This window comes from Eurosta solidaginis, chromosome 1 (genome assembly GCF_040869045.1).
Source record: "Eurosta solidaginis isolate ZX-2024a chromosome 1, ASM4086904v1, whole genome shotgun sequence".
NCBI classification, from domain to species: domain Eukaryota; kingdom Metazoa; phylum Arthropoda; class Insecta; order Diptera; family Tephritidae; genus Eurosta; species Eurosta solidaginis.
Window position 1 is genome coordinate 297651000 of NC_090319.1, and position 27105 is coordinate 297678104.

The 27105-nt window shown below is 35.1% G+C and overlaps 2 protein-coding genes across 3 annotated transcripts in view; one reads left to right on the top strand and one right to left on the bottom strand.

Annotated features, from left to right (window-relative positions):
• The first annotated feature begins 2397 nt into the window (after positions 1-2397).
• Positions 2398-26929, top strand: LOC137237496 (mucin-22-like). Of its 2 annotated transcripts, XR_010948969.1 has the most exons (2): positions 2398-9719; positions 26516-26929. XR_010948969.1 is itself a non-coding variant. In XM_067761167.1 (1 exon), exon 1 carries the CDS (start codon positions 2516-2518, stop codon positions 5330-5332), a length of 2817 nt encoding a protein of 938 aa, XP_067617268.1. In that variant the 5' UTR covers positions 2398-2515; the 3' UTR covers positions 5333-9972. The 2 variants fall into 2 exon arrangements, 1 of the variants encoding a protein (XP_067617268.1); XM_067761167.1 differs by lacking the exon at positions 26516-26929 and having other exon boundaries at positions 2398-9972.
• The window catches only part of Ser (Serrate), a 230679-nt gene continuing 213009 nt past the window's right edge, over positions 9436-27105 (bottom strand). The window contains exons 11-16 of the mRNA XM_067761166.1: positions 26793-26940; positions 26589-26714; positions 23666-23761; positions 15578-15949; positions 14905-15500; positions 9436-14827 (exon numbers count right to left, since the gene is read on the bottom strand). Coding sequence (XP_067617267.1) covers positions 14024-14827; positions 14905-15500; positions 15578-15949; positions 23666-23761; positions 26589-26714; positions 26793-26940 — 2142 coding nt within the window. The 3' untranslated portion in view covers positions 9436-14023. The remainder of the gene's footprint in view (positions 14828-14904; positions 15501-15577; positions 15950-23665; positions 23762-26588; positions 26715-26792; positions 26941-27105) is intronic.

Here is a 27105-nt window from a genome sequence, read left to right on the forward strand (position 1 = left end):
CTGTTTTTCATTTAAGGCATTAAAGCCAAATAACCATTGAATGCAGCTAACTGTTGATGTTAATTTCTCGATGATTCCTCAAACCAATAACGAAAGAGTAAAGTAAAAAATGCTCAAGCAAATTATACCCCAATGTTTTCTTAATGGTTCCAAAATTAACTATAAATTGGTCCAACATTACTTCGAAAATAATTTCAAAATGAACCGGAGATAACCCTCAAATTATATCGAAATAGTACCGAAATGATTCCTTAAATAGTCCCGAAATGGTTCCAAAGCAATTCGGTAGATATGAACTCGAAAAGAAGTCATCCGGAGAGAATTTCAAAATTTGTGTCAAAATATCCCCGAGAGGATCACGGAATAATCAAGTTAAAGTCCAGAAGTGATCTTAAGGCAGTCCAAAAAATAAACAGACTTAGGATCATTTTATCAAGTAAGCGTTAAAGTTTATTTGTACGATAAAAGTATATTGTGTGTAGAGAATTTGTGTTGATTGGGCAGATAAATTATAAAGGTCACGCGAGAAAACGGCCTTCAAAGATATAACCATTCAGGGATAGTTTCACAAAGGGGCGTGGTACCCTTCCAATTTTTCAAAACAATATAGCCAGAAGATTGTTCATAAAATCTACCCAGATTCATGGAAAAAAAGTATTGAAAATCAGTGCATGGTTTGAACGACTACTTTGTTAGATTAAAATAAAATGAACTACAAAACTACATATTTAAAAAGTTTCCGATTTTTTTGTTATATCGGTCTGATGACTTGTAAGATCGCGGGTTCAAATCGAGCTCAAGACCTAACATTTATTATTTTATCTAACGTTGCCTATAAAGGAATTTGGCAGTTCCCGAAATGGATCTATACAACGAGTTTCGGCAGTTGTCTAAAATTTTTTCTTTCTTCTATTCTAATTTAAACAATTTTTTCATTTCAGAAAAAATGTATCATAACAATAATAAGATAAAATAATTATTATTAGGCCTTGAGCTGGATTCGAACCCGCGATCTTAAAAAGTTTCCTAAAACTCTAAATACAAAATTTTTGAGAATTTTTCCGAACTTGTATAAAAACGGCTCTAGAATTGGTTAATATAGGTTTCGTTATATAATTAATTAAAGGATATTTTTTATTAAAAGAAAAAAACATGAAACTGATACAACTTACAGTTTATTTTGCAGCCATTTGTTTGCTCGCAGGTGTACATTTAAAAACGCACAGTTAAGTAGTCTACCTCTGGTATTTGTTTTACAAATTTATTCGCATGACCTTGATATAATGAATGGGCGATATGTGTACCTAAAATCTTAAGTATGCTGTGCGTATATTGCGCTTTCATATTTACAAATAGATAAGTTATGCTACCGCAGTTGTTGCTATCGCACTCACCCTCTATTATAGTCAGCATTGGGAGAGAAAGAGAGGCGGAGAATGTTGTGTTACCATATAGCCACAGCAACGCACCAAAACTAAGTTTTATACAATGCGGCTGTATTACTTTGCCCATCACTGCATAAAATACATACATTAGGCTGCCCGTTATTTAATTTCTTAGGTTTGATTTTTCAGTGCTAGTTTAAGATACAGTTTAACTTGACTGGAATCTAACTTGAAATTTTTTATGCTAAGGTTCAATATTCAAACGCCAATTAAAGTTGTTGTTAAAGTTAATTTCAATCTAACCCTGTTACTATGACCGTTTACATAAAATTTAATTTACACTGAAGATCATCGGTTCAAGCCTCGAGAAAAGCAACATTAACATTTTAGAAACAAGTTTTTTTCCATTAGAATAATGATTTTTAAGCGGGGCCGCCCATAGGCAGTGTTTGGCAAGCACTCCGAGTGTATTTTTGCCATGAAAAGGTCTCAGTGAAAACTTATCTATACTAAAAAAAGTAGGTCCCGTCCCGCCAATTTGTAAGAAAAATTAAAAAGGAGCACGACGCAAATTGGAAGAGAGGCTCAGCCTAAAATTTCTTCGGAGTTTATTACGCCTTACATTTATTTATTTATTTTTTATGAGTGGTCGAGATTCACAGGAACCCGTCTTATATCATGACACATTTTTCATATATAATTTGTGGAAGTGTGACACTTGTCACAATTTTTATGACAACTTAGCACAGACGCCTAATGAAATTCGAGCTTTTTTAATGAAATAATAAAATTTTTCTTTTCTCACAGAAGAACTTGCTCCGTTAATGAAAAAAATGTACAATAATTTCTCTTTTACTAATTGCTTCATTAGCTCTCTGTGTGAAATGAGTAATTAGGTAAAAAAAAAAAATCAGAGAATTGGGAACACCTTAATGTGCAACTTTCGAACAGGTCAAATAAAAAAACAGCGTTATTGCTAAATGGTGTTTTCATAAAAAGGCTGAAAAATTAGATGATTTTTATGCAGGTAGCTTAAATGTTCTCCATCAATAATCCTCTCACATTTGTATTAAACAATTTAGCTTTGCCTGGACTTCAAACCTCAGTACGATTTTCCACTTCTTTACACAATGAAGTCAAACCTTTCGCTCCTCGTTTGGCTGTTAGGCTTAAGTGTTGTCTACAGTGCGCTAGAAATACAAGAATATATTAAATTTCGTCCAAGCCAACGAAATAAACTAATACAGCTTAGAGTATTTTCTACGCGAACTTTTAAGTGCCCGTTTTTAAAATCATGGAAAAACAACCAAAATGTAGTGCCAATAACCCGTGAAGAGTTCATAAAATTGGCAAAAGAGAACATAAAATATCACAAACCCGCCGAAGTTAAAAAATATGTGCCATATACACCTTCACGGAGGAAGTATGTGACAACTATAAAACCGTATTTGTCCAAAGTCATCACCAGCACCATAGAACCAATTATTGTTACATCGATAGATGATGCTGAAGTGACATCTCAAGACTACACGACTGAGAGTTTCCCAGCCTTGAGCTTTACCACAGAGTATGCCACAGTCACAACAACATCGCATACGTCCATCGAAAATATACGGGAAGAGCTTGAGAATAACAGTAATGAGTTTACTCATTCAACGACTGAAGATCCAGATCTATTTACGACTAAAAAGCAAGTAATATCTATTTATGGGACTACTACGAGTTTTGCAAGAGACGATGATATTACCAAGAGTGATAGTGATGACTCAACAACGCGTGATCCAAATACTGAAACAACACAAACAGCGACCACTGGGCTATCTGCAGCTGAAGAATCTGCAACGCAATATACAGATATCGTTGAAATGCCTACCACATATTTTGGTGAAGAATTCCTACAAGCCACCACTGATTGTAATGAGTCAACAACACTAAATATTGATACCACAACAACAACTAATGTAGCTACTGAGATGCCTGCAAGTAAGGAATTTACCGCAGCAGCAGCTGGCCCAAATTTTCAATTTGGTTTACCAGAGAAGGAGCAAGTACTCAGCACTACGGGCGCATCAGCCGATGGTTATTCTAGCTTAATTGCAACAACGGACAAACCTGACGCTAAATACGTTTTCGAGTCAGAGTCATTTAAGGATGCTACAAGAACAGATCCAGTGGTAACAGTAACTCAATCAACGATTGACAACAATGATACTGATATATATTTAATTGAGGACCATAGCTTTACAACAATACCAACTGAGTCAAGCGAAGTAACGACTGAAACCAAATCATATATCGAGTCGGCCTACGGCTTCGATATGTTCTCCTCTTCTAAATATTGGTTTAATGATTCAACAACAGAATACTTAATTGCCACTACGAAACACTTGAATAGTGACCCTCAGACTACTGAAATATCGTTAGCTCAAGAAACTACTACTCAGTGCACCGAAACTATGTATTCCACTGAAACAAGCGAAGTTACGACTGAAATCGAATCTATAACTTTGAGCACAGAGTCAACCGATTCCGCAGAAACATCGTCAAAAACTGCTTGGATCTATGATTCAACAAAACCAGCTTCACTCACCAATTTAAAACAAGCAGTGGAAGACTATGCAACTACTCAAATCACTTTAATTGAGGACCATGCTGCGAGGTATGCTGAAACCACGATGCCAACTGTAGCAGTCGAAGTAATTACAGAAAACCAATCAACTCCTCCAAACAACTTATCAACCAATGATTTTGAAGAGTCTTATGATATTTCTGAGAGGGATGATCCAACCACTCAAGATTCAATTGAAGCTACAACAACTCAATATAATGAATATACTGAGGTAACGGTTACTAATAATAGTACTGCTCAGTATGATGAAAGCACACTATCGACTGAGTCACCCGAAGTCATCACTGAAATCGAATCAACTACTTTAAATACAGCGCCATTTGATGGATCAAATATTTCTTCAGAAACGTCTTGGATTTATGATTCAGTAACACCGAACTTATTTACCCACCTCATACAAGCAGAGAAAGGCTATGAGACTACTGAGATTTCTTCAAATGAGGATTATACTATTCAAACCGCACTACCTACTGCGACCAACGATTTCATTTTCTCGGTAGATGCCAGAGCTCCGTACATTGCCACTGAAGTAGGATCAACGAACTCAAACTTTGTATCAACCGATGTCTACGAGATATCTACAGAATCTTCAATCTATGATTCAATAATCTTTGAATCACCTGGGAGGATACGCCCACTACAAGTTGACTATGAGAATACTGAGATTTTAGCCGAGGATTTTTTCCGTACAACCGAGACAACCTCTAACTCGCATGATAAGACTGAAACTTCAGTAATAAATATTGAGATGGAAACAACTTCTTTGAAATATTTATCATTTAATGCTGACGCTAAACCCATAGAAAAATCTTCCTCAGAGGAGCTAACAATAGCACAAAGTACCCAGAACCCAATCGTTATTACATCTACTGAAATCCTTATTGAAGAAATTCAAAGTAGCGACTCTCAAGTTGAACAATCCGCTACTTGTTGCTCAACTGTTGACTCTTTTACTACCATTGTTGATCCGTATGAGCAAGACACAACAACAATAACTGGTAATTTGATCACGCCTACTTCTGATTTAGCTACCGATAATAGTATAGATCCATTATTCGTGATCACCACAGGAGCACCGGGAACTTATGCTTCTACATATGCATTTTCTACAGACCATAACAACCATAGCCTATGGAAGAGAAACGAAACTAGCGATACAACTGAATCTTCAGGAACGAACTCCCAAAGTGTAGCAATAAGTTCAAAGGATGATGCTGCTATTAAAAATGAGCAGAGTGTAACCGATGCCAATATTTTATTAAAACATATAAAATTTACATACGACACTGATGTCATGCCGACTTTGGATGAATTTTAAATTAGTTTTAGGTATGTAGTTATTTATTAATTGAAGGTATTTATTTTAATGTAAAAATAATAAAATAAATAAATTATAATATAAAAATAATAATAGGATTTCATAACTAGTTCCAGACGTTACACACTTATTGCGCTTTAATAAGAGCTTCGCGATTGATTGATTATTCAAAAGTTTGATTAATCACAATTCAAATTTTTCAATTAATTGATTAATCAAAAAGAAAGTTTCCTTTGCAATGAATCATTTTTTTTGGCTAATCAAAAACTAGCTAATTCAGTAATCGCTTTTTGAGAAATCACAGATTGAATAAAAAGATTAATCACATTCCTTGCACCTGCCATACTTTGATATTCCCGCCGGATATCTCTTTTAAATATTAGATCTTTGACTGCATTATTCATTCATTAAAGCAACAATGCTTTAATTAACAAGTAAGGAAGTCTAAGTTCGGGTGAAACCGAACATTACATACCCAGCTGTACACTTGAAATGCTGTTGTTGTTTGTTTTGTGTGCTTAATAGTGTTACAAGGCTGCGCAATAATACATATACATATGGTTCTATTCTGAACTAATTTTCGTTTAAAAGAAGCAAAACGGATACAGAGGCTAACACCAATGACCTTGAGCGAGTAATAATACAGTTTTCCTTCAGATATGGGAATTTCCCTACTGTTTGTTTTAAAATAAAGATATGAGAACAATAAACATAAACACACCATTGCCATTGTACTAAAAAGCGATATTACAAAAAAAGAGGAGGGTTATTAACGAAATTTTCCAAATTTTACTAGAAATAGCTTACTACCAGCATCTACGCACTTTTATAAAATCTTTTATATAAAAGAAGGCGATGTAACCGATTTAGTCCATTTTTACTGAAAATATTTCCCGTTAAAAGGCATACATGTGCACCAAATTTTTCGTCGAGTTATGGCTCCAGAAGCGTTGGGAAATGCATTGTAAGAAAGGGGCAGTGCCACGCCCATTCTCCAAGATTTGAATTTTTTCCCATTTCTTGTTATAATGACACAAAATACGATTGGTACAAAACTATTTTTCGCTAAGATTTAATTTATTATTTTTGCCTACGACCCTTTTTATTGGTCCTTAACCAATCTTATCAATTTTTACTAGAAATATTTCCTGCTATAAGCAAAATATACATATATACCCAATTTTGTTACGATATGTAAATTTTTCTTCGAGTTATGTCTACCGAAACATTGAAAATTGCTTAGACAAAAAAGGGACGGTGCCACACCCATTTTCACAAATTTTAGTATTTTCCAATTTAATGTTATAATTCAATTTGGAAAGTAAAATTCTATCGATACAAAGCTCTTTTTCGCTAAGATATAGCTTATTATTTTCGTCTACGACCCTTTTAAAAATCCTTTATATAAAAGTGGGCGTGGTATTTAATCTCGTCCATTTTTGCTAGAAATATTTCCTGCTATAGGGAAAATTTGTGTACCCAATTTTATTACGATCCGTTAATTTTTCTTCGATTTATGGCTCCCGAAACAGAAAATTGCTTAGCCATAAAAGGGGCGGTGCCACGACAATTTTTTATATTTGAAGTTTTTCCTATTTATTGTTATAAATCCACTTGGAAAATAAAATACCATTGATATAAAGCTCTTTTTTTTGCAAATATATGGCTTATCTTATTCGTCCACGACCCTTTCAAAAATCTTTTGTATAAAAGTGGGCGTGGTCTTTAACCGATTTCGTTAATTTTTCTTCAAAGCATTCCCTATAGTACAGACCACCTCTGCCGAGTTTTGTTACGATAGTATTAACGATTTTTGATTTATAATTAATAATATTTGTAAAATTGATTTTATCACAAGTGGACGGTGCCACGCCCACTTTAAAATTTTTTTTATTCAAATTTTTATCCTTATCAAGAGTCTCAATATCAGTCCGCACTTCAAATTTCAACATTCTAGGTGTATTATTTACTAAATAATCAGGTTTTTTGTGTTTTCCAAAAGGTTATATATATAAAAAGTGGGCGTGGTTATCATCCGATTTTGCTCATTTTCAATACCAATCTATTCTGGGTGCAAATAAGCTCGTGAACCAAATTTGGTGAAGATATTCACTCAAGTTATAGTGTTAACGGACAGACGGACGGACGGACGGACGGACGGACATGGCTCAATAAAATTTTTTTTTCGATATTTATGAATTTTATATATGGAAGTCTAAATCTATCTCGATTCCTTTATACCTGTACAACCAACCGTTATCCAACCAAAGTTATAATACACTGTGTACAAGTACAGCTGGGTATAAAAATTGGTTTTTTGTATGGAAAATCGAATTCAATAAAGAGAAGCTTGAAATTTGGATTAGATACGTGCAAAATGAGCAATTTTGATTAATCGTTTTGAAATATACTAAAGTAATGTTAAATTTTAATTAAGAAACATTTTAATCAATAATGTAATCGATTAACTTACCTCATTAATTGAATAAAGGCACAAATCAAGTTATTATTATACAAACCTTTTGTTCGGTTCGGTTGAACTAATTCTTCTCCCAATGCTGCATGTTGTTGTTTTATATATTCTCACATCCCTTCGAGTTCAGCAAAGTATGCCTGTCATAGGTTGATATTAATATTTTTTGGTCGAAGTATCTTCTTGTGCTAGCTATGTACATTAGGGCGGGTCGATTTGTATGGACGTAAGTTAACCGATATCGCGCCATCGATTTTTCTATAGGATTTGGGCTCAGGAAAAAAGTTCTACTACGCATACCCAAAAAACAATTTTCGAGCCTGCTACTTTAACTTTTTTCGACTTTGATTTTTAAGGTTTTTTTCAACATTGGCGATAACAGTTTTTCGATGTCGTTTAACTTTCGTCCATACAAATCGACCCACCCTTGTGGAACCTTTTTTCCTGAGCTCAAATCCTATCGAAAAATCGATAGCGCGACATCAGTTAATAAATCGACCCAGTCTAATTTACATATATCCATGTCAAATACAATAATTCTTGATATTCAAATTGGAGCGCCTGTTGATTTATACATACTTCGATAGTTACTGTCGACACGGCGCTCTATTCAGTTGTAAAACAAAGAGAGGGATCCAGGGGTTTTGCTCTGAGTGCCTTTTTAGACTTGATGAGTTGATAAAAAATGTCCTTCTTGAACCATCGAATGGGGCTTAGTTGGTATAAGATTTTAAGGGGTTCTGTTTGAATTCATCAGCAACCCCAGCTGAGTGGGTTGACGGAACTGGTTCCTTCCAAGAGAAGATATAATATACTCGATTAAAATAATCCCTCGATTGGGAGAGTGCAGCTTTTAATTTCTGTAACCAATTCGCGAATGGTTCAAATTTGGAAGGAATGGTTCTTGGAGAGCTTTTTATCAAAATATCGCTGTAATTCGCAATTACGGGATTTCTATGAAATTTTTCTAGTGATATTGGCTGCGACTAAGAATGCTATGTTTGGGACGCTGTTCAGTGCTACTACGGAGAGCTTAGCGACCTTTAAAGCTATGAGCTCAAAAGCGATGTGACTGAAAGTGACCTGGGTTTTCTGGACTAGCTTGCGATTAAACTTTAATTGCTTGGATAATCTGAGGGTTATTCTGTAACTCAATTTGAAAGGAAATATGATCCGAAAGCTCTCAAAGCAGTGTAATACAAATCTATAAGAAAATTATTTCGAATCGAGTTACATAACAAGGCCCCTTGGGGTCCAGGCCATAGTTTAGAAAACGCCACAGGAGTACATGTAGCACATCTTAGTATACTGGAAACCCCTTCCGGCAATAAAATTATCCATTCATTTCAGGTTTGACTGTTCAGATTTTGCCTTAACAAGACGAAAATATATCAGTATCAGCTTACTTGGATTTCCGGGGCATTTATTTAGGGTCGCGATCGGTCTTATTTGAAACTATGTAGCTGCGGCGCAATGTTTTTATAGCTACCTACAGCTTAAATTAATGAAGGTGGAAAGTAAGGTCACAAACTTGCTAACTTGTCCGTTTGACTGTAGTGTAGATACCACCACCCCTCCCCTTCGTACTCAGAGTTGTATTATTTGATACAATTTGTTATATTAAACACTTTATTCTTCCGATTTACCAAATATTATTTATAAACCTAAAAAAGTTCTATAAAAATATTCGAATTAGATATCTTCATTAAATCACTACTTTAATTATATCGAAAATAATTTACAGCACTTAATGCTTATTTAAAATAAATAATCGCTAACTAAAATTGATTACATAAAAATAAATTAAAATATTTTATTGCAGCCTAATATTACATTCACATTGCGCGATATAATGGAGTTTACCAGCACTGTTAAACTTCAAAATGCGGCATTAGCGCGAGCTTATGGCGAAACGTAAATGTAATATAATTTAAAACAACTTAAATAAACTAACTAAATACTATATTATTGTAAATGGAAGCATTACAAATCTAAATGAAAATAATTTAACTTAAATTCATAAAATGATAACAAATAAGATTATATAATGATTCAACTTGTCGATATTTTAGATTAAACAAAATGTAATTAAGTTATATTTAAATCTCATTTTTAATGCAAAAGAAACAAAAAATAGGAAAAAATAAAACAAATATAATAAAACTTTTTCTAAATTCTATTATTCTATTTATATATATTATATATAGTTTTATTTTATAAATTCTTTTTATATATACAAGTTTTTTTTTTATACGAAATTAAGTATATATTTTATATAAATTTTTTGTTTTTGTTTATATTTGTTGTATTAAAATACAATCAGCAAGTAACATAATTAATATTTAATTATTAGTTGTTAATTTATTCTATAATATCACACTCTGTAGGATTTTTTTTAACAACACTATATTTTTTAGTACTTATTATATGTAAAATTTCACTGGATTTTCTTTACTACTTTTTTAAAACAATACATTTATCGTTTAATAATTTAATTTAATTAAGCTAAGTTTGTGCAACAATTGCATAGTGCTATCTACATACATATTAAAGATTTGTCTTCATATCTAACTAAATATTACAATAAGGGTATTTACCGAGTTCGGCAAGTAGTCGGACAGTTGAGCGAAAGGACAGACTGGCTGAAAGCTGAGAACAGTGTTTACATTTGTTACTCCAGAGCAGCAGTAGCAACGAAAAATATGCTCTGCTACTGCTCCAGCTCTGAACAAGAACAGAGCAAAGAGCAGAGCCGTAGTATAAAAAGGTGATAGCATTTCTAATGATCTACTACCTTGTTACCTGTTGAGCTACCTTGTTTTAGAGCGGAGCAAATAGAAGATTGAAAACTCCAAACGAAATGCTATTTAAAGTGCGGTGAAAGCAAAAAAAAAAATGTTTATGATATTTGCTCTGTTGGACAGAACTTTGTCTTTTCTTGTTTTTGTTGTTGGAGCTAATGTAACGTTGTAAAACAGATTTTTTTTGTTCTTGCGGATTTATCAGCACTAATGAGTCGATGTCGAAGTGATCTAAACTTGCACCTAAACTAACCCAGGGAGCATGTTATTTAAAAACAAGGAAAGCTAAGTTCGGGTGTAAGCGAAAATTATATACTCAGCTGAGAGCTTAGCTGCATTGGTTTCGTTGGGTTTCGTAGATAGTTTATAAGTGGTTTTTAATTCCATATCACATACGTTTAGGAAATATCGACCAAATTGTAGTCCAAGGGTGACGTTTTTTGGAACGATTTTCCTTTATCCTTTGTCAAATAAGGGAAAATCACCATGTAGAAAAATGAACCTAGGGTAACCCTGGAATGTGTATTAATGAGGCTTTTAAAAGGAAGCGGTCCTTAGTTGTATATGTGAAGGCATTTTCGAGATATCGACCGAAATGTGGACCAGGGTGATCCATAACGTCATCTGTCGGGTACCGCTAATTTGTTAATATATGAAATACCACGAACAGTATTCCTGCCATGGCTCCAGAGGCTTTTGATTTCGCCCTGCAGAACTTTTTCATTTTCTTCTACTTAATATGGCAGGTGTCCCACCCATTTTACAAATTTTTTTCTAAAGTTATATTTTGCGAAAAAAAACCAATCCAATGTTTCATACCTTTTTTGGGATTTGGTATGGAGTTATGGCATTTTTCATTTTTCGAAAGTTTCGATATCGAAAAACTGGGCGTGGTCATAGTTTGATTTTGCCCATTTTTGATACCAAGATAAAGTGTGTTCAGATAAATAAGTGAACTAAGTTTAGTAAAGATATATCGAATTTTGCTCCAGTTATGGTGTTAACGGCCGAGCGGAAGGACAGATGGTCGACTATGTATAAAAACTGGGAGTGGCTGCAAACCGATTTCGCCCATTTTCACAAAAAACAGTTATCGTCAAAGAAGCAATGCCTTTAGCAAATTTCACAAGGCTTGGTAAACTTTTGTTCGACTTGTGGCTTTAAGGGCCTAGCCACGCCCATTTTTAAATTTTCTTTCATTTTTGTATTTTTTTGCACCATATAATTACTGGAGTTGAATGTAGGCATAATTTACTTATATACCGTACAGATATTAAATTCTTTGTAAAAATTTGACTTAAAAAATTTTTTTAAAGTGGGTGTGTTCGTCATCCGATTTTGCTAATTTTTATTTAGAACATAAAAAGTAGTAGTACTAATGTTCTTGCCAAATTTCATCATGATATGTTCAACGACTGCCAAATTACAGCTTGCAAAAATTTTAAATTACCTTCTTTCAAAAGTGGGCGGTGCCACGCCCATTGTCCACAATTTTAATAATTTTCTATTCTGCGTCATAAGGTCAACCCACTTACCAAGTTTTAGCTCTTTATCCGTCTTTAGTAATGAATTATCGCACTTTTTCGGTTTTTCGAAATTTTCGATATCGAAAAAGTGGGCTGGTTATAGTCCATTTTAAAGAGTTCATTTTAAACAGCGATCTCAGGTGAGTGGCCCGGAACTTGCATATCAAATTTCATTAAGATACCTCAAAATTTACTCAAGTTATCGTGTTTACGGACGGACATGGCTAAATGAATTTCTTTTTTCGCCCAGATCATTTTGATATATAGAAGTCTATATCTAACTCGATTAGTTTATGCCGTTACGGGGTACCGTTATGCGAACAAAGTTAATATACTCTGTGAGCTCTGCTCAGCTGAGTATAATAAGTGGGTGGAAGCTAAACTAGTGCTAAGTTAGTTAGTGTAAGGTGCGAGTATTTTAGAAGTGCCCCTCAAAATTTTTCGAACAAAAAAATCTTATGTAATGCAGTGAGATAATGGAATTCCAGCATAGAATCCTGGTTTTCTTAGCTTATTACTATGGTTACGTTTAGTATTGGTGGCTATTTCTCAGTATAACAGGAGAATATACTTAGACCAGCTGGTCCAATCTTCTTGTTAAAGCATTCAATTCGTGTCTTTTGTTCCGAGCTGGGCGTCTTTATAGCAAAAGTTTAACACTTTCTATCTCGTGTATGTAACTTTAGTAGAAATCTTTCATAAAGATGTTCATGCTTTCATATTTTACTTATGTAGGTTCCATGAGTGTGTGAAGAAATGTGCTTGGACACCTTGCAAGTGGGATTAGGAGTATATCTAGCTTTAGCTTTTGTCGTGAAGCCAGAATCAAGGATATACTTACGCTTAACCATAGGAGGAGCAATATTTCTCGACTGCTTCACACCTGTCTATAAGGTGTCCTTTTTTTAAGTTGTTGGCATCGCAAATTCTAGGAATCGTTGTAGCTGCGACCTTTCAAGCAATATCACTGCTGTGGTTGAAAGCGAGTCTAGTTCGTTAGCGAATATATTCCTTCGATTGGCTATAAGAGGCGGAGGTAGCTTGGTAACCGTAGATTTAGGGAGATATGTAGATATTCCGCGTGGGTATCACATCGCACTATCATTCAGTTTCGAGTGGCTCGCGAAGATGTCGGTTGGCTATGGGTCCAAAGTATAGGTGGAAGGCCGGAAAAGCGTAATCCAACTCAAACAAATTTACTGCTTACCTCCTTCTAGATAGTACTGGTTTTTTCAAGTGCTGGCCAGCATACTATAATTCGGTATAATAGGTTAGTTGATATGATCTGTGGTTGCTTGCCTTAGAGGTTTACACCTGTAACCTTTTCGAAGCTAATCTCGATATGCATAGTGCAGGCTTTTTGCTGTCCCAAAAGACTAAAAATTCCTACAGTGAAAGTTTAGGCAACACCCCATTCACAAGTTGGGCTTTAAAGATTATATTTCAGTCTTAGCGTTATTCACTGTGAGCCCCTTCGATTTCGAAATAGAGTTGCTTCAAAGATGAAAACTAAAAGGTCAACTGTATTATATTAGAACAAGTTTATGGTGAAATGAGAGCATCTTGCACTGGGCACTTTTCAAACCACTTGCTGATTTCGGCGAATGCCATTACTACAATTAATCTTCAAACAGTCATATATAATAGTTCTAAAAATTTTTTAAGTGAACTCTCTTCAAATTCATCATAACTACATAAATGCCTATTTCTATAGAACGATAGGTCAACCACCAAATCATGGGCATTCTCGTGTCTTTTTCATCTGGTGAATAAAGGCAATTTGAATAAATTTTTCTTCAACTCCTAAGTTCGCCAGTTAACCCGGTAGATATATTCTGAGATCATCATTGGCTCTCTTCATCAAAGCCGATTAAACTCTTTCGATTTACAACTACACCACCACAGTAAGAACATCCGAATCTTCATTGGCTTGTGGTGGCATTGATTTACAGTTAATTGATCTCTTACCAAAATCTTTACGCGGACTGTCCAACGAACCGACTGTATTTTTTTTCATATCTGAATTCGGTGTTTTATGCAGTAGTATTTGAGAATTACGTTTCTGTACATGAGCATGGTGTAGCTCGGTTTTGCTTGCCAGATTAGCTCTACTCCCTGCTGCGCTCACCTCTAAGTCACAATCAAAATTTGATTCACCACAATTGGCTGGATAGAGTGGTTGCGAGCGATGCAGCGCTGATGTGGACGCAGCCACAAGCGAAGAGACTGTCGCAAGCTCTGGTGAAGGATTGAGACTGAGCTCCATGCCATTGGTACGACTCAATGAGCTAGTCGAACCTTTGAGTGGGTTTGTGTAGCGTCGTAAGTTTTCTTCATTCTGTAAATTATTGGATTTTTCTTCCTCGTGTCGTAGCGCATCCATGGATGGTGTAAGATTGATACCTGACGTAGAACGCGGATGCAAACGTTGACGCCACATCAGCGTTATGAAAATTGCGCAGCCGATTAGTACAATAAATATGCCACAGAGTATGCCAATAAGGAGGCTATTGTGATTGCCTTCAGCGACAAGTGCAGTTTCTACTTTAACTTCGAGTATCGATACGAGTGGTGCAAATTTAGCTTTGCGTAGCTCATTGCGTCGTTGTAGGCTATTGATTTGACGTGACGACAGCAATTCACCCAGTAGACCAACAGTTGTGGGCAATTGAGGATCTGATGACTTGGTAGATGACTGCAAAGGAAATAAAAAGAAAATAAAATCAAGTCTTTCAAACTGGCCTAATTAACACTGAAGTCTGCCTTACTTACCACTGTTACTTCAATGGTATCATTTGTACCCATCTTCAAGTCGCAAATAATAATTAGTTTAGCCTCATTATTGACGGGTGCCAATTTCACTAGTTTTGAAGCCAATAAAAAACGTATCACTGAACACAGTCCTTCCACCGAGGAGCCCTCACCAACTTGCAGCAGATCAAGTAATATAGTTAGACGTGCGCAGTTCTCATTCAGTACAGCCTGATTTGGCCAGCATTCGATTTTCGCAGGTAAGCGTGGTGGTGCTACACGACGCGACGGCTCTAATGCACGGCAATCACCGCGCACTGTACAAGGCGGCGAAAGGCAGGCCTCACTCACTGTCGGCACGCAAACCTCATGTTGCTTACACACACCAGATAAATTTGATGATTTTGTTGTCGTATCCGCTTTGAAACAATTTGGTAAACCACACCAAAGATTCGTGCAACGTGAAGTACCGTTATCGCATAGACAAGCATTACAATATTCATCGGTATTGCCCGAAAGTGCCAACTGCAACCAATCTGCTTGACTTTGATTCAAAGCATGATAAGGCGACAGTGAATTGGTAGAGTTAATGCAAGCCGACTTGGGATCGGAGAGTACTGCAAGTTTGAAAAGAAAATTTTAAATATTGGCTTCATACCCTTTTAGTATATGCGAGTACACAGTTTTAACTTACAAATCTCACAACGTGATCCATGTCGACCGGCTGGACATAGGCATGTATAACCGCCAATACCATCTATACATGTCGCACCACCCAAACAAGGCTGTGGTGAACATTCATTTACATTAATGCGACAATCTGGTCCAGAAAACCCCTGAGCGCACAAACAACGAAACCATCCGCTACCCGACTCACAGGTTCCACCATTGTGACAAGGTTGCCCGCTGCACTGATCAACTGGTTCATCACAAAATACGCCATGCCAGCCGGATTTGCAACGGCAATGTGATTGTAGACCCTTTTCTGTAGCACCAGGTAGGCAGGTGCCTCCATTTTGGCATTGTCCTGAATAGCATTCGTTAGCTCGTTCGGAGCAATGTTTACCTGAAATGAAAGAAAATGTTGAGAGATGAAGGCAACTGATGGTTTTATGTAACTCTGTTGGGTATATAATATACTTTCATATTAATCAGTGTTTCGTGGTCGCACAAATTGTCGCTACTATCATGCGCACAGCAAAAGAGGGAGAGATAGAAAGCGCCGAACAGACCTCATAGGATTTTGTATCACACCTCCCGGTGCACGACTTTGTGCTCGATACCATTGTTTCATACTCTACAGAGGATATTTCTTGTAATCGAGTATTCAAAATGGCTCATTGAAGGACGATGATGGGAGAAAGGGGCAGAGAGATGGCGAGGAAAATGGGACCCGTTAACGGCAGATAACGTTTGGCGAAATCACTCTGTGGTGGATAGTAGCAGGAATCGAGGGGCCTTTTCCAGGGGAGAGTGGGAGAGACAAGGTTCGAAGCCTTTGATATGAGAAATCTCCTCTTTCGCCCAAGGGCACGTTTGCTGAAATGAAATTACTCTTACACCTTCCGGTTCACAATTAAAAATAACCTGATTAGAGGAACCCGTGAGACCTCTCTAGCTAAAAGGCGTTAACGTTACCATTATGATCGACTCCCCCCCCATTGCAGATGGTGGTGAGGGTATCATCCATGAGCGTGCTGTCTGGGCCCTCGATGGTTGAAGAGAGTAGTGAGTACGTAGAGGAAATATAACCCTAAAACATGGTAACTGAAACTGGTAATGGAAAAAAAGAGCTCTATCCGTGGGGTGTCTGTTAGTTAATCTTGAGTTTTCTGTTCGATAAGGCACAGGAAAAAAGGCTGTTGGCTACGGTCGTTGAGAAAATTATGGATTTATTCGATGTTGATGATTGCCCGCCAGATAAATTTTCGACACTCAGAGCCAGATTCCAGCAAACTTGTCTTCATCCTAGAGCGAAGCGGAGTAGAATAGCCTAATACAGGTGCCCTAAATAAGCACCAGCCACAATTTAATTTCTTTAAGTTCCGTTTGAGGATCTCTGAAGATTATTTGGAGCAAGCTGGCGCCTATCTACGTCAACTACTTAAAGTTGCGCTATTTTCTTATATCTTGAAATATTGACAGAGATATCTTCATTCCCAGAACTCTCAGGTCTCTTCCTATGACTTAAGACTGCTAGTTCCTGTTAAAACCGTTGGACTGGCTAACCAGTCAAATCCTATTGTAGAGGAATATCTACTGAAATAGGTCTCTATTAGGTTGTGAAACTAATAAAAGGGTCGTGATGGGGGCCTACTATCGAACGGGCTGTCCTACTGATTGTCAACAAGATCGTTTTAACGAACTGATAAGCGAATTGTCTCTAGTCTTATTTATTAACAGACTTCTAGGCAGCAGGGCTGTTACAACTGCGGATGAGAATCGGCACGACGCTGGAGGTATTCTGTCTTCAGCCTTATGGATCGTGGTCATAAATGCTAGCAGTGACTGCGTCACGCCGCTGGCAGTTCTCCCCTGGCGCTGCGCAGCTTTTTAAATCTTATAGAGGGCTAGCTCAATGTTTCGACGAAGTACTTTGATATGCTCCAGCAAGACGCTCTAATAAATATTTTTTTTATTGAAATGTGACACCAAATCTTTATCTCTTTAACGATATCTTAACTGCACTTACTACGAGCACTTGCAAGTTTACCATGTTCACAGGCAATTGAACAAATTCTTTAAATTATTTCTCAGGGCTATTCTAACCAGCGTTCTGACACCATAACACGTCGATGACTAGAGATGTTAGTTGGCCAATGGTCTGCTCATTTTGTAACCAACACAATTGGTATGCATTAGTCCCCATACATAACCCAATAAACAAATTATAAACTGTACTCGTAGATAAGACACAACTTTAATTTTCAAATAATTTTTCATTTCAAGAAGTTACAAAACATAGGAAACCAGGAGGGTTACACATTCCTTTTATAAAACTGCGACCTTGAAGAGACTGCCAGCGTTCGATTAAGATGCTTTTAAGAACAAACATTTAAGTTTTGTAAAGACTTTACTTATCAAATTAAGATTGAACAAAAAATGTTGATTGGGAATATTTACGAATAAATGAATGCATCGAGAACACGCACGCACGCTTACGAGATCGTCTACATATGTGCATTTATATCAATACTACCAATCGGCAAACAAGAAACGAAATGCAATTTATTACTTTACTGTCACATCTTGCCTGCCACCGCCGCTACTGCTTACAGCTTACGGCTAGCTGCTGCTAAAGTTGAAGCAAAAGCTCGTCTTAAGCATGCTTAGCAAAAAGTGGGAGCCTCCACCAAACCGCAACATTTGCATTACTCCTACCTGCAATGTAGTGAGGCGCAGACAGCCAATACTTACAATGTTTCGAACACGAAACGGCAATTGGAAACGCGATCTTTGCGTTTTGTATTGATTCGCTTTCAAGTTAAACACAAAGAAACAAGACAACAGATTTGTAAGCCAGCAAAATATGTGGAGGAGTTTTCAAGAAGCGAAGAGATGCAGACAAGTAGAGGTTGAAGGCGAACGCTTAAGGACAGACAATCACATATACGAACATGCAAACTGAAATAAAAAACGATATGAAGTTAAATGGATCCGGCGGCAAATGATCCCACTATCAGATAAAAACACTTCACACACGATTAGGAAATTTTAATTAAAATATTTTGTATTTCTGTATTTTGTTGGTTGTTTTTTGTTATTTATGTTGTTGCAACTTTTCGTTTTGATTTTTCGCATGGTGCGGATTTCAGTCGATATAATACAAGTAAGTACCTACAGTAATATGTAATCGCATGTATGTGTGTATGTTGTCCTTGAGCTAACTTCTCTAAGTTCATTCAACAAGGGGATACATTCGAAGAATTCACAGAGTTGAAACATTTTTTTTTTTAAATTTTTGAAATCTAATAAATACTCCGCATTTTTCACGTTGCACTCTAATCTTTTAACTTAAATAAATATCTACAAAATCAATTGATCACAAACGCTTTCGGACTTCTTACAGTTTTCAACGCTGATTAATTACACAAAATCTATAAAAGGCAGATACAAATAAAATTAAACTAATTGGCCGTAAAATCGTTCAACGCGCATAACTTAAATATTTGCATAATCAATTTAAAGGCAATTTCCGAATATCAAATTAACCAAATTTAATTTACAAGAAATATTTATTATAATTCGAAACAAATTATTTCGGCATTAATTGCGACCTTTCGATGGCAATTAATCAAATTTGCCTATAAATTGACAAAGAAACCGCAAATTAGAGAAACCGAAAGAGAAGCTAAAATAGAAACTGAAATGCCAGGCAAACCGGAGCAGAAATTGAAAAAGAATCTGAAACAGATACAGGAATAGAAACTAAACAGAAACTGAAGAGAAACTGAAACTGAAACCAAACAGAAAAACTAAAACAGATACTGAAACTAAACAGGAACTGAAAAGAAACTGAAACTGAAACAGAGACTGAAATAAAACTGAAACAGAAATTGAAATGAAAGAGTAAAATTAAAACAGATACTGAAAAGAAACTGAAACTGAAACAGAAACAGTGAAATAGAAACCGGAATAAGGGAGAAATAAGAGCAAAATGTGCATCAGAACCCAAAGATAAAGAAAAACTAAGACATAAACTGAAACAGAAACAAGAATAGAAGAGAAGCCGGAACAAAAATTGAAAAAAGTGAAAACAGAAGAGCCGGAATATTAAGGTAAACGGTTCCAAACATTTAATAGAAATAAAACCAGAACAGAAACTAACAAAGACTGAAAACTATGACAGAAACTAAAACTGATACAGAAACAGAAACAAAAATAAAATAGAAGCCGGAATTGAACAAAAGCCGAAACATAAACCGACACATAAACTGAAACGCTTCCAAACATTTAAAGAAATCAAACCAGAAAAAAAACTAAACAAGTAAGGAAAGCTAAGTTAGGGTTTGACAAAACATTATATACCCAGCGTGAGCTTCAATTGTATATTTCATTTCAGATAAATTACTTTTCTACATAACACGAGGCACCGCCCGTTTAAAACAAAAACGTCTCCCCATTTACTCTAACAATAAAACTTGATAAGTGAAATATCATTGATTCAAAACTATTTTTTGCTAAGTTATAGCTTATTATTCTAGCCTAAGACCCTTTTAAACTTGTTTTATATCTAAGTTGCCGTGGTCTTTAACCGATCCCGTCCATTTTTACTAGAAATATTTTCTGCTATAAGGAAAATATGTATACACAATTTCATTACGATATGTTAATTTTTTCGAGTTATGGATCCCGAAACATAGAAAATTGCTTAGTCATAAAAGGAGCGGTGCCACACCCATTTTCAAAAATTTTAGTGTTTTCCAATTTAATGTTATAATTCAATTTAGAAAGTAAAATTCTATTGATACAAAGCTCTTTTTCGCTAAGATATAGCTTATTAGTTTCGTCTACAACTTTTTTAAATATCTTTTATATAAAAGTGGGCGTGGTCTTTAACCGATCTCGCCCATTTTTTCTAGAAATATTTCCTGCTATAGGTAAAATTTGTGTACCCAATTTTATATTAATATTATGGCTCCCGAAACATAGAAAATTGCTTAGTCATAAAAGGGGCGGTGCCACGCCAATTTTTTAAATTTGAAGTTTTTCCTATTTATTGTTATAAATCCACTTGGAAAATGAAATACCATTGATATAAAGCTCTTTTTTTGCTAATATATGGCTTATCTTATTCGTCCATGACCCTTTCAAAAATCTTTTATATAAAAGTGGGCGTGGTCCTTAACCGATTTCGTTAATTTTTCTCCAAAGCATTCCTTATAGTAAAGGCAACCTCTCTGACGAATTTTGTTACGATAGGTTTAAAGATTTTTGTTTTATGATTATTGATATTTGTAAAATGGATTTTATCACAAGTGGGCGGTGCCACGCCCATTTAAAACATTTTTAAAAAATTTTATTAAGAGTCTCAATATAAGTCCACGTGTCAAATTTCAATATTCGAGGTGTATTATTTACTAAATAATCAGGTTTTTTTGTGTTTTCTAAATATATATAAAAAGTGGGCGTGGTTATCATCCGATTTTGCCCATTTTCAATACCAATCAATTTTGGGTCCAGATAAGCTCGTGTACCAAATTTGGTGAAGATATATCAATATTTACTCAAGTTATCGTGTTAACGGGCGGGCGGACATGGCTCAATCAATTTTTTTTTCAATATTGATGATTTTGATATATGGAAGTCTATATCTATCTCGATTCCTTTATACCTGTACAACCAACAGTTATCCAATCAAAGTTAATATACTTTGTGTGCAAAGTATGCTGAGTATAAAAAGGGCAATCGCTACACAAATTGAAAAAAAAAAATCAAAAAAAAAATTAAACTGAAGTAAAAAGGAAAGATGATAAAACGGAATAGAAACTGAAACATAAACCGTAAAGAAGGGAAACAGTTACAGAAACTCAAACAGAAGCAGAACTGGAAGAGAAATGAAAGTGGAAATAAACTGCCAGCAGAAACCGAAACAAATAGAACATGAAACATAAATTAGATTAGAACCGAATCTGAAATAACAATAGGATTATAAGGCAAACTGGTGTAGAAACTAAACAAAAATCGGAGCAGAAACTGAAATAGCAACAGAAACATAAACTGAAGCCGAAACAAATATTGACACAGAAATCAGAACCGAATAAAAAGTCGAAACTAAATCAAAAGCTGAAACAGAATCAGAATAAGAGCTGAAAAGGGGACCGAAATAGAGTAACACAAAACTCCATTAGAGTCCGAAGTAGTCCTTTAAAGATATATCAGAAGAAGAAAGGAAACTGAAATGAAAACTGAAAACCAAAGCCTTATCTAAAACCCGAACCCCACTGGAATTGGAACGGAAATGAGAAGAATGATCTTAAAAACAACCGAAATGAAGCGCAAAAAAATTGCGAGAAATCGACAAAACAGCCTTCGTTTTGTCAGTTTAAGGTGAATGCGAGGAGACGACCTCTAAGACTACATGAAGGTCCGCTAGAATACTAGGTAAAAAATGATAATACTAGCCGCCATGTTCCACCTCCAATAGTTAAAGTTCTTGGTTTAAGTTCCGAACAAAGCAAAATAAAAAATTTGGAAAACATTTTTTCAAATAAAAAAGGCTTTTCTAAGCGAGGCCGACTCCTGGCAGCGATTTGGCAAGCACTGAGGGTGTATTTCTGCCATGAAAAACTTTTCAGTGACAATTCATCTTCCTTGCAGTTGCCGTTTGGGTCCGGCATATAACATGTAGGTACCGTCCCGCCAGTTTGTAGGAAATATTAGAAAGGAGTATGGTACATATTAGAGGTTAATAGCGCAAACTAGTTTTTTTAGCTATAACTTAGCGAATCCCAGCATAACGACGATATAGATATCAATTTTACTGATTTCGATTTCTTATAAATGCACCGGAGATCCGAGAATGCAAAGACCGAAATACGTGCGCCATGTAATTGCAAAAGAATGGAGAGTCGACCATTTACTCTATGCCTCCATCTCGTCATTCTCCATGCAGCTGCAGCAGGGAAAGTTTTTCATATTGACCGTTTTCCAAGTGTTCTGTCAGAGCCCCAATCACCATTAGGACGAAGGATAAATGACCATTAGTAAGAACAATAACATCGACCCATTGCTTGCTGTCCACATTCGGCCAAAAATATCTCGTTATCTTGCAAGATCTTGTATCTGTTCAACATTTACGAAGCTGACTAGAGATCCACCTGTAGAAGGGCAGTCTAAAGATGGTTGACGAAAATCTGATTTCTCTGCAGCCCGCTACGTTCTTTTCAGTTCCACCATTTTGGGCAAAGATGTTCGAGGGACAGTTCCCGTGATAGAACTATTCCCGGATGCCAGATGATTCTAGTTTCAAAATAATTCGAGGCATGCGCAAAAGGAGAAACGCACTCGCAATGATTTTCTCATACTTCAGCTCGGCACCTTTAACGGCGGTAGTAATGGTTAGCATGTCAATACAGTCATCCGTCCGATGAATTTGCAATTTTTATCGATATCCTGATAGAAAAACCTTAACAAAGCTTCGCTTTCAATTGATCGACCCGTCAACCAGTTCAGTGAGTCAACTGGCTCTGTTGAAAATTTGTTCCCATTTCTTCCTCGATACCATGGAGGGGCAGCTGCTGGCACACAATAGTTCGTAATGCCTGGGATAAATTGGAAGTTGGTAAATATTCTGAAATGGCTGAAGTCCGATTGTCCTTGTTTTGCATAAGATGTACCTATTAATATGTAAACTCACAAAAGATTTCGTCTGATTCCTTACTGCAGAAAAAATATGTCGATCTGGTTTCGGATCGCACGCCCTGTTTCATATATTTGACAAAAAAGATACATTTTTATTATTTAACTCAGTGCCTTAACTTTTCAAAGGGGTTTTTTCTTGCGCTACACTTGTCGCAACCGTTTTCACAACATAAGCAAGCATACATTAATAATAATCTGTAGGTCACACACACATACACACAAATGCACTTTTATACAAATAATCTTTTTTCTTGTGAATACAACTCATTATTGCCCCCATAGCGTCCTTTGTTAGTTTTTGTTAAACTTGTTACTTTAGAACCCCTGTCACACACGCCCCACACACTCCTGCTGCTAGCTTTGTAGTACTCTTGTATGCATAAACATTTAAAAATTTTTTATTTGTTTGCTTACTTACCTGTCCAACCAGAAATGCATTCACATGTAAAATCACCATCACCATCCAAGCAAATTCCACCATTTCGACAAGGATTTGGCGAGCACTCATTTAAATCTGCAAGAAAAGCAAAGAAGAGCAAACAAAAGAAAACAGAAACAGCTTAGTTAAACAGCAAATAAAAAAAAAAAAAAAAAAAAGACAAGAAAAAACTACAAAAACTAAGAGACAAGCAAGGACGACATGAGATTGAGCAGTGTTCGACATAGAAGAATTTACAAAAAAATTAACCAAAACAAATGTTGAAGAACAAAAAAAGTAAAAGCGTCCAAAAAAATGACTTCTGAAAAAAGTATTTGGCAGCGAGTTAATTGGGTTTTGAGACAGCATCACAGCTGGACTCTTTGGTGCTGAGTTTTTTGTCGGCATGCAACATCTTTTTGTGCGATGTTTTTGTGCAACTTTGTTTTGGTTCATTGTAGAGTGCCATTCTCATCCCGCAGCATATCGGTCGAAGGCCAGACTGATGCAGATAAAGTCGCTATACATTTAGGTATATATGGAGATACATATGTCAGTCAGCTAGTTTACCTTTCTACACTCAACTGATATGCAGAATTTTTCTCACTAACTGCGCCGCCGCCTTCATTTCCGTTCCCATGACGCATTGGTTGTTGGCTCATTTAGTTGGTTCAAGTGTAGAGCAAATAAATTTAAAACATTTTAATTAACATTTTTAGTGTGCTATGTAACAAACATATTTTCTGCTTTCGTTTCGTGTTTAAATAGCGTGTATTTTGGTTAATTTTCAATTTTGTTCCAAAGATAAAGAAGCTTTGTCAACGTTACAAAAGCGTTCAAAAGCTTCGATATTTGTGTGCCATGAAGACTGGATGTTTTGTTTTATTTTATTTTACTTTATTTTATTTTATTTTATTTTATTTTATTTATCTTACTTACTTTTTTTATTTAATCTTATTTTACTTAATTTTAATTAATTAAATTGAATTTAATTTAATTTAATTTTATTTTATTTTATCTTATTTTATTTTATTTTATTTATTTTTATTTTATTTTATTAACTTTTATATAATTAAATTTTTTAAATTTAATTTATTTAATTTAAGATAATTTAATTTAGCATATGTATGTAATTAGCGAGACTTGCTCATATTGCTTTATATATTGGTTTTTGTTATATTAGTGAGTGGTTAAAGGCATCAGCCTTTACACTGGTATGAATGTTGGAGATTCGAGTTCAATACTCAGCTCCCGAGAAGCTAGCTGATGAAGAAGTGAAATTCAGAAATATGTCCTAGTAACCATTGCCGTTTGTAAACTTTGCAATTTTTCTCTAATATCAATATTTTAATTTAATTTAATAAAATTTTTTATTTTATTTTATTTTGTTTTGTTTTATATTATTTTCCTTTATTTATTTTAAAATGTATTATATTTTATTATATTATATTATATTTTATTTTATTATATATTATTTTATTTTATCTTTTTTTGTCTTATTTTATTTATCTTGCATAACTTTTTTTAAACTTATTTAACCCAATTTAACTTAATTTTAATTAATTTAATTTAATTTTATTAACATTTATTTAGTTTTATTTTTTTTTTTTTATTTATTTAATTTTATAAGATCGCGGGTTCGAATCGAGCTCAATTGAAAAAATTTTTAAATTAGAATAGAAGAAAGAAAAACTTTTTAGACAACTGCGAAAGCTTCTTGTACAGATCCATTTCGGGAACTGCTAAATTCCTTCGTCGGCAAAGTTTAGGCGCCGCTGCTATAACCATTCAGCCATCACAGCGGTTTTTTGTTTGCATTCATTAATCCTACTTCTATTCTGGTTCGTGCCAATTGATATTCACAACACTACGACATCTGTTGCAGAATGGATGTGCAAATTGGACTTGTTTGATGGCAATGCTGCCATAGTATCATATTTTATTGACACTTTTTCCCCGTGCTCTGGGATGTATTAACAATTTTTGTTGTTATATTGGCTTACTGATTTGTAAGATCGCGGGTTCGAATCGAGCTCAAGCCCTAACAATAATTTTTTATCATTATTATTGTTATGATAAATTTTTTCTTAATTGAAACAATTTTTAAATTAGAATAGAAGAAAGAAAAAATTTAGACAACTGCCAAACTCGTTGTATAGATCCATTTCGGGAACTGCTAAATTCCTTCGTCGGCAACGTTTAGGCGCCGCTGCTATAACCATTCAGCCATCACAGCGGTTTTTTGTTTGCATTCATTAATCCTACTTCTATTCTGGTTCGTGCCAATTGATATTCACAACACTGCGACATCTGTTGCAGAATGGATGTGAAAATTGGACTTTTTTTTTTTTTGATTTTAGTTCATTTCATTGTTTTAATTTATTTAATTAATTTTTTTTATTTTATTTTCCTTTAATTCATTTATTTTATTTTATTTTATTAAATTTTATTTTATTTTATTTCATAAAAACACAAAATTTAAATTTAAGTTCGTTTCTTAAGTCTTTCGTTCGCTTTCCTCAACTGCACTACTTATTCTCATCAGAGAAAGTATACACAATTCGAAGGCGTTTTTTGTGATCCACTGCTTACAATTCATTTGCATGTGAAACATCTTGCGATTCACCACGTTTCCCCAAATGCATGTTAACTTAAAATGTCACAATGTTTGTATGTTAACTAAAAATTGTATCTTAGAGCAAATATTCTTCCAAATTTAAGTTCTCTAATTCTAAATAAATTTATTTATGATGTCATAAAATAATACTTAATAAATTATTTTAAATAACATCTTAAGTGTAAATTCTCTATTCTCATGTTGTCTCTTTCTTTCTTTTCTTATCTTTGTAGAACGTAGAGTATGCAATACATTCTATTAACATATTTAAACAAAGTCCGTTCACTTGTTGTCGTTATTACTTACTGTGCTCACAAAAAGTGCCAGTGTAACCGGCATGACATTTACAGAATGTGCCCACATCGCCAATCTCACATGTGCCACGTCCACTGCATGGGAGTGTATTAATGGTGGCATTAACAAAGCAGCCCTCTATTATAGTATAGATTACAAACAATTAAAATTCAGATTTCTGAGATATGCAAATTTATTGTGATATTTTTTTCTTACCATTGCAAGGTGGCTGTGAGCATAGTGGCCGTGTATGCTCGCAATGTTTACCAGCGCGATCGGATGGGCAATGACAGTAATAGCTGCCGGGTGTGTTTAGGCAACGACCCTGTAGACAAGGCGAGGGTGTGCAGTGATCTTTGGCCTCCTGTGAAGTAAAGTTTGAGTATATTTGAGTTTAAAAAGTATTTGCATAGATAATATTTGGTAAAAATTTAAAACACTTAAACAAATATTTGCTTTAACTAAATATCTCCATAGTTATGTATTCTCAACCTAGAATTAGCTGAGCTAAGTTCGCGTCTTGTAAAAG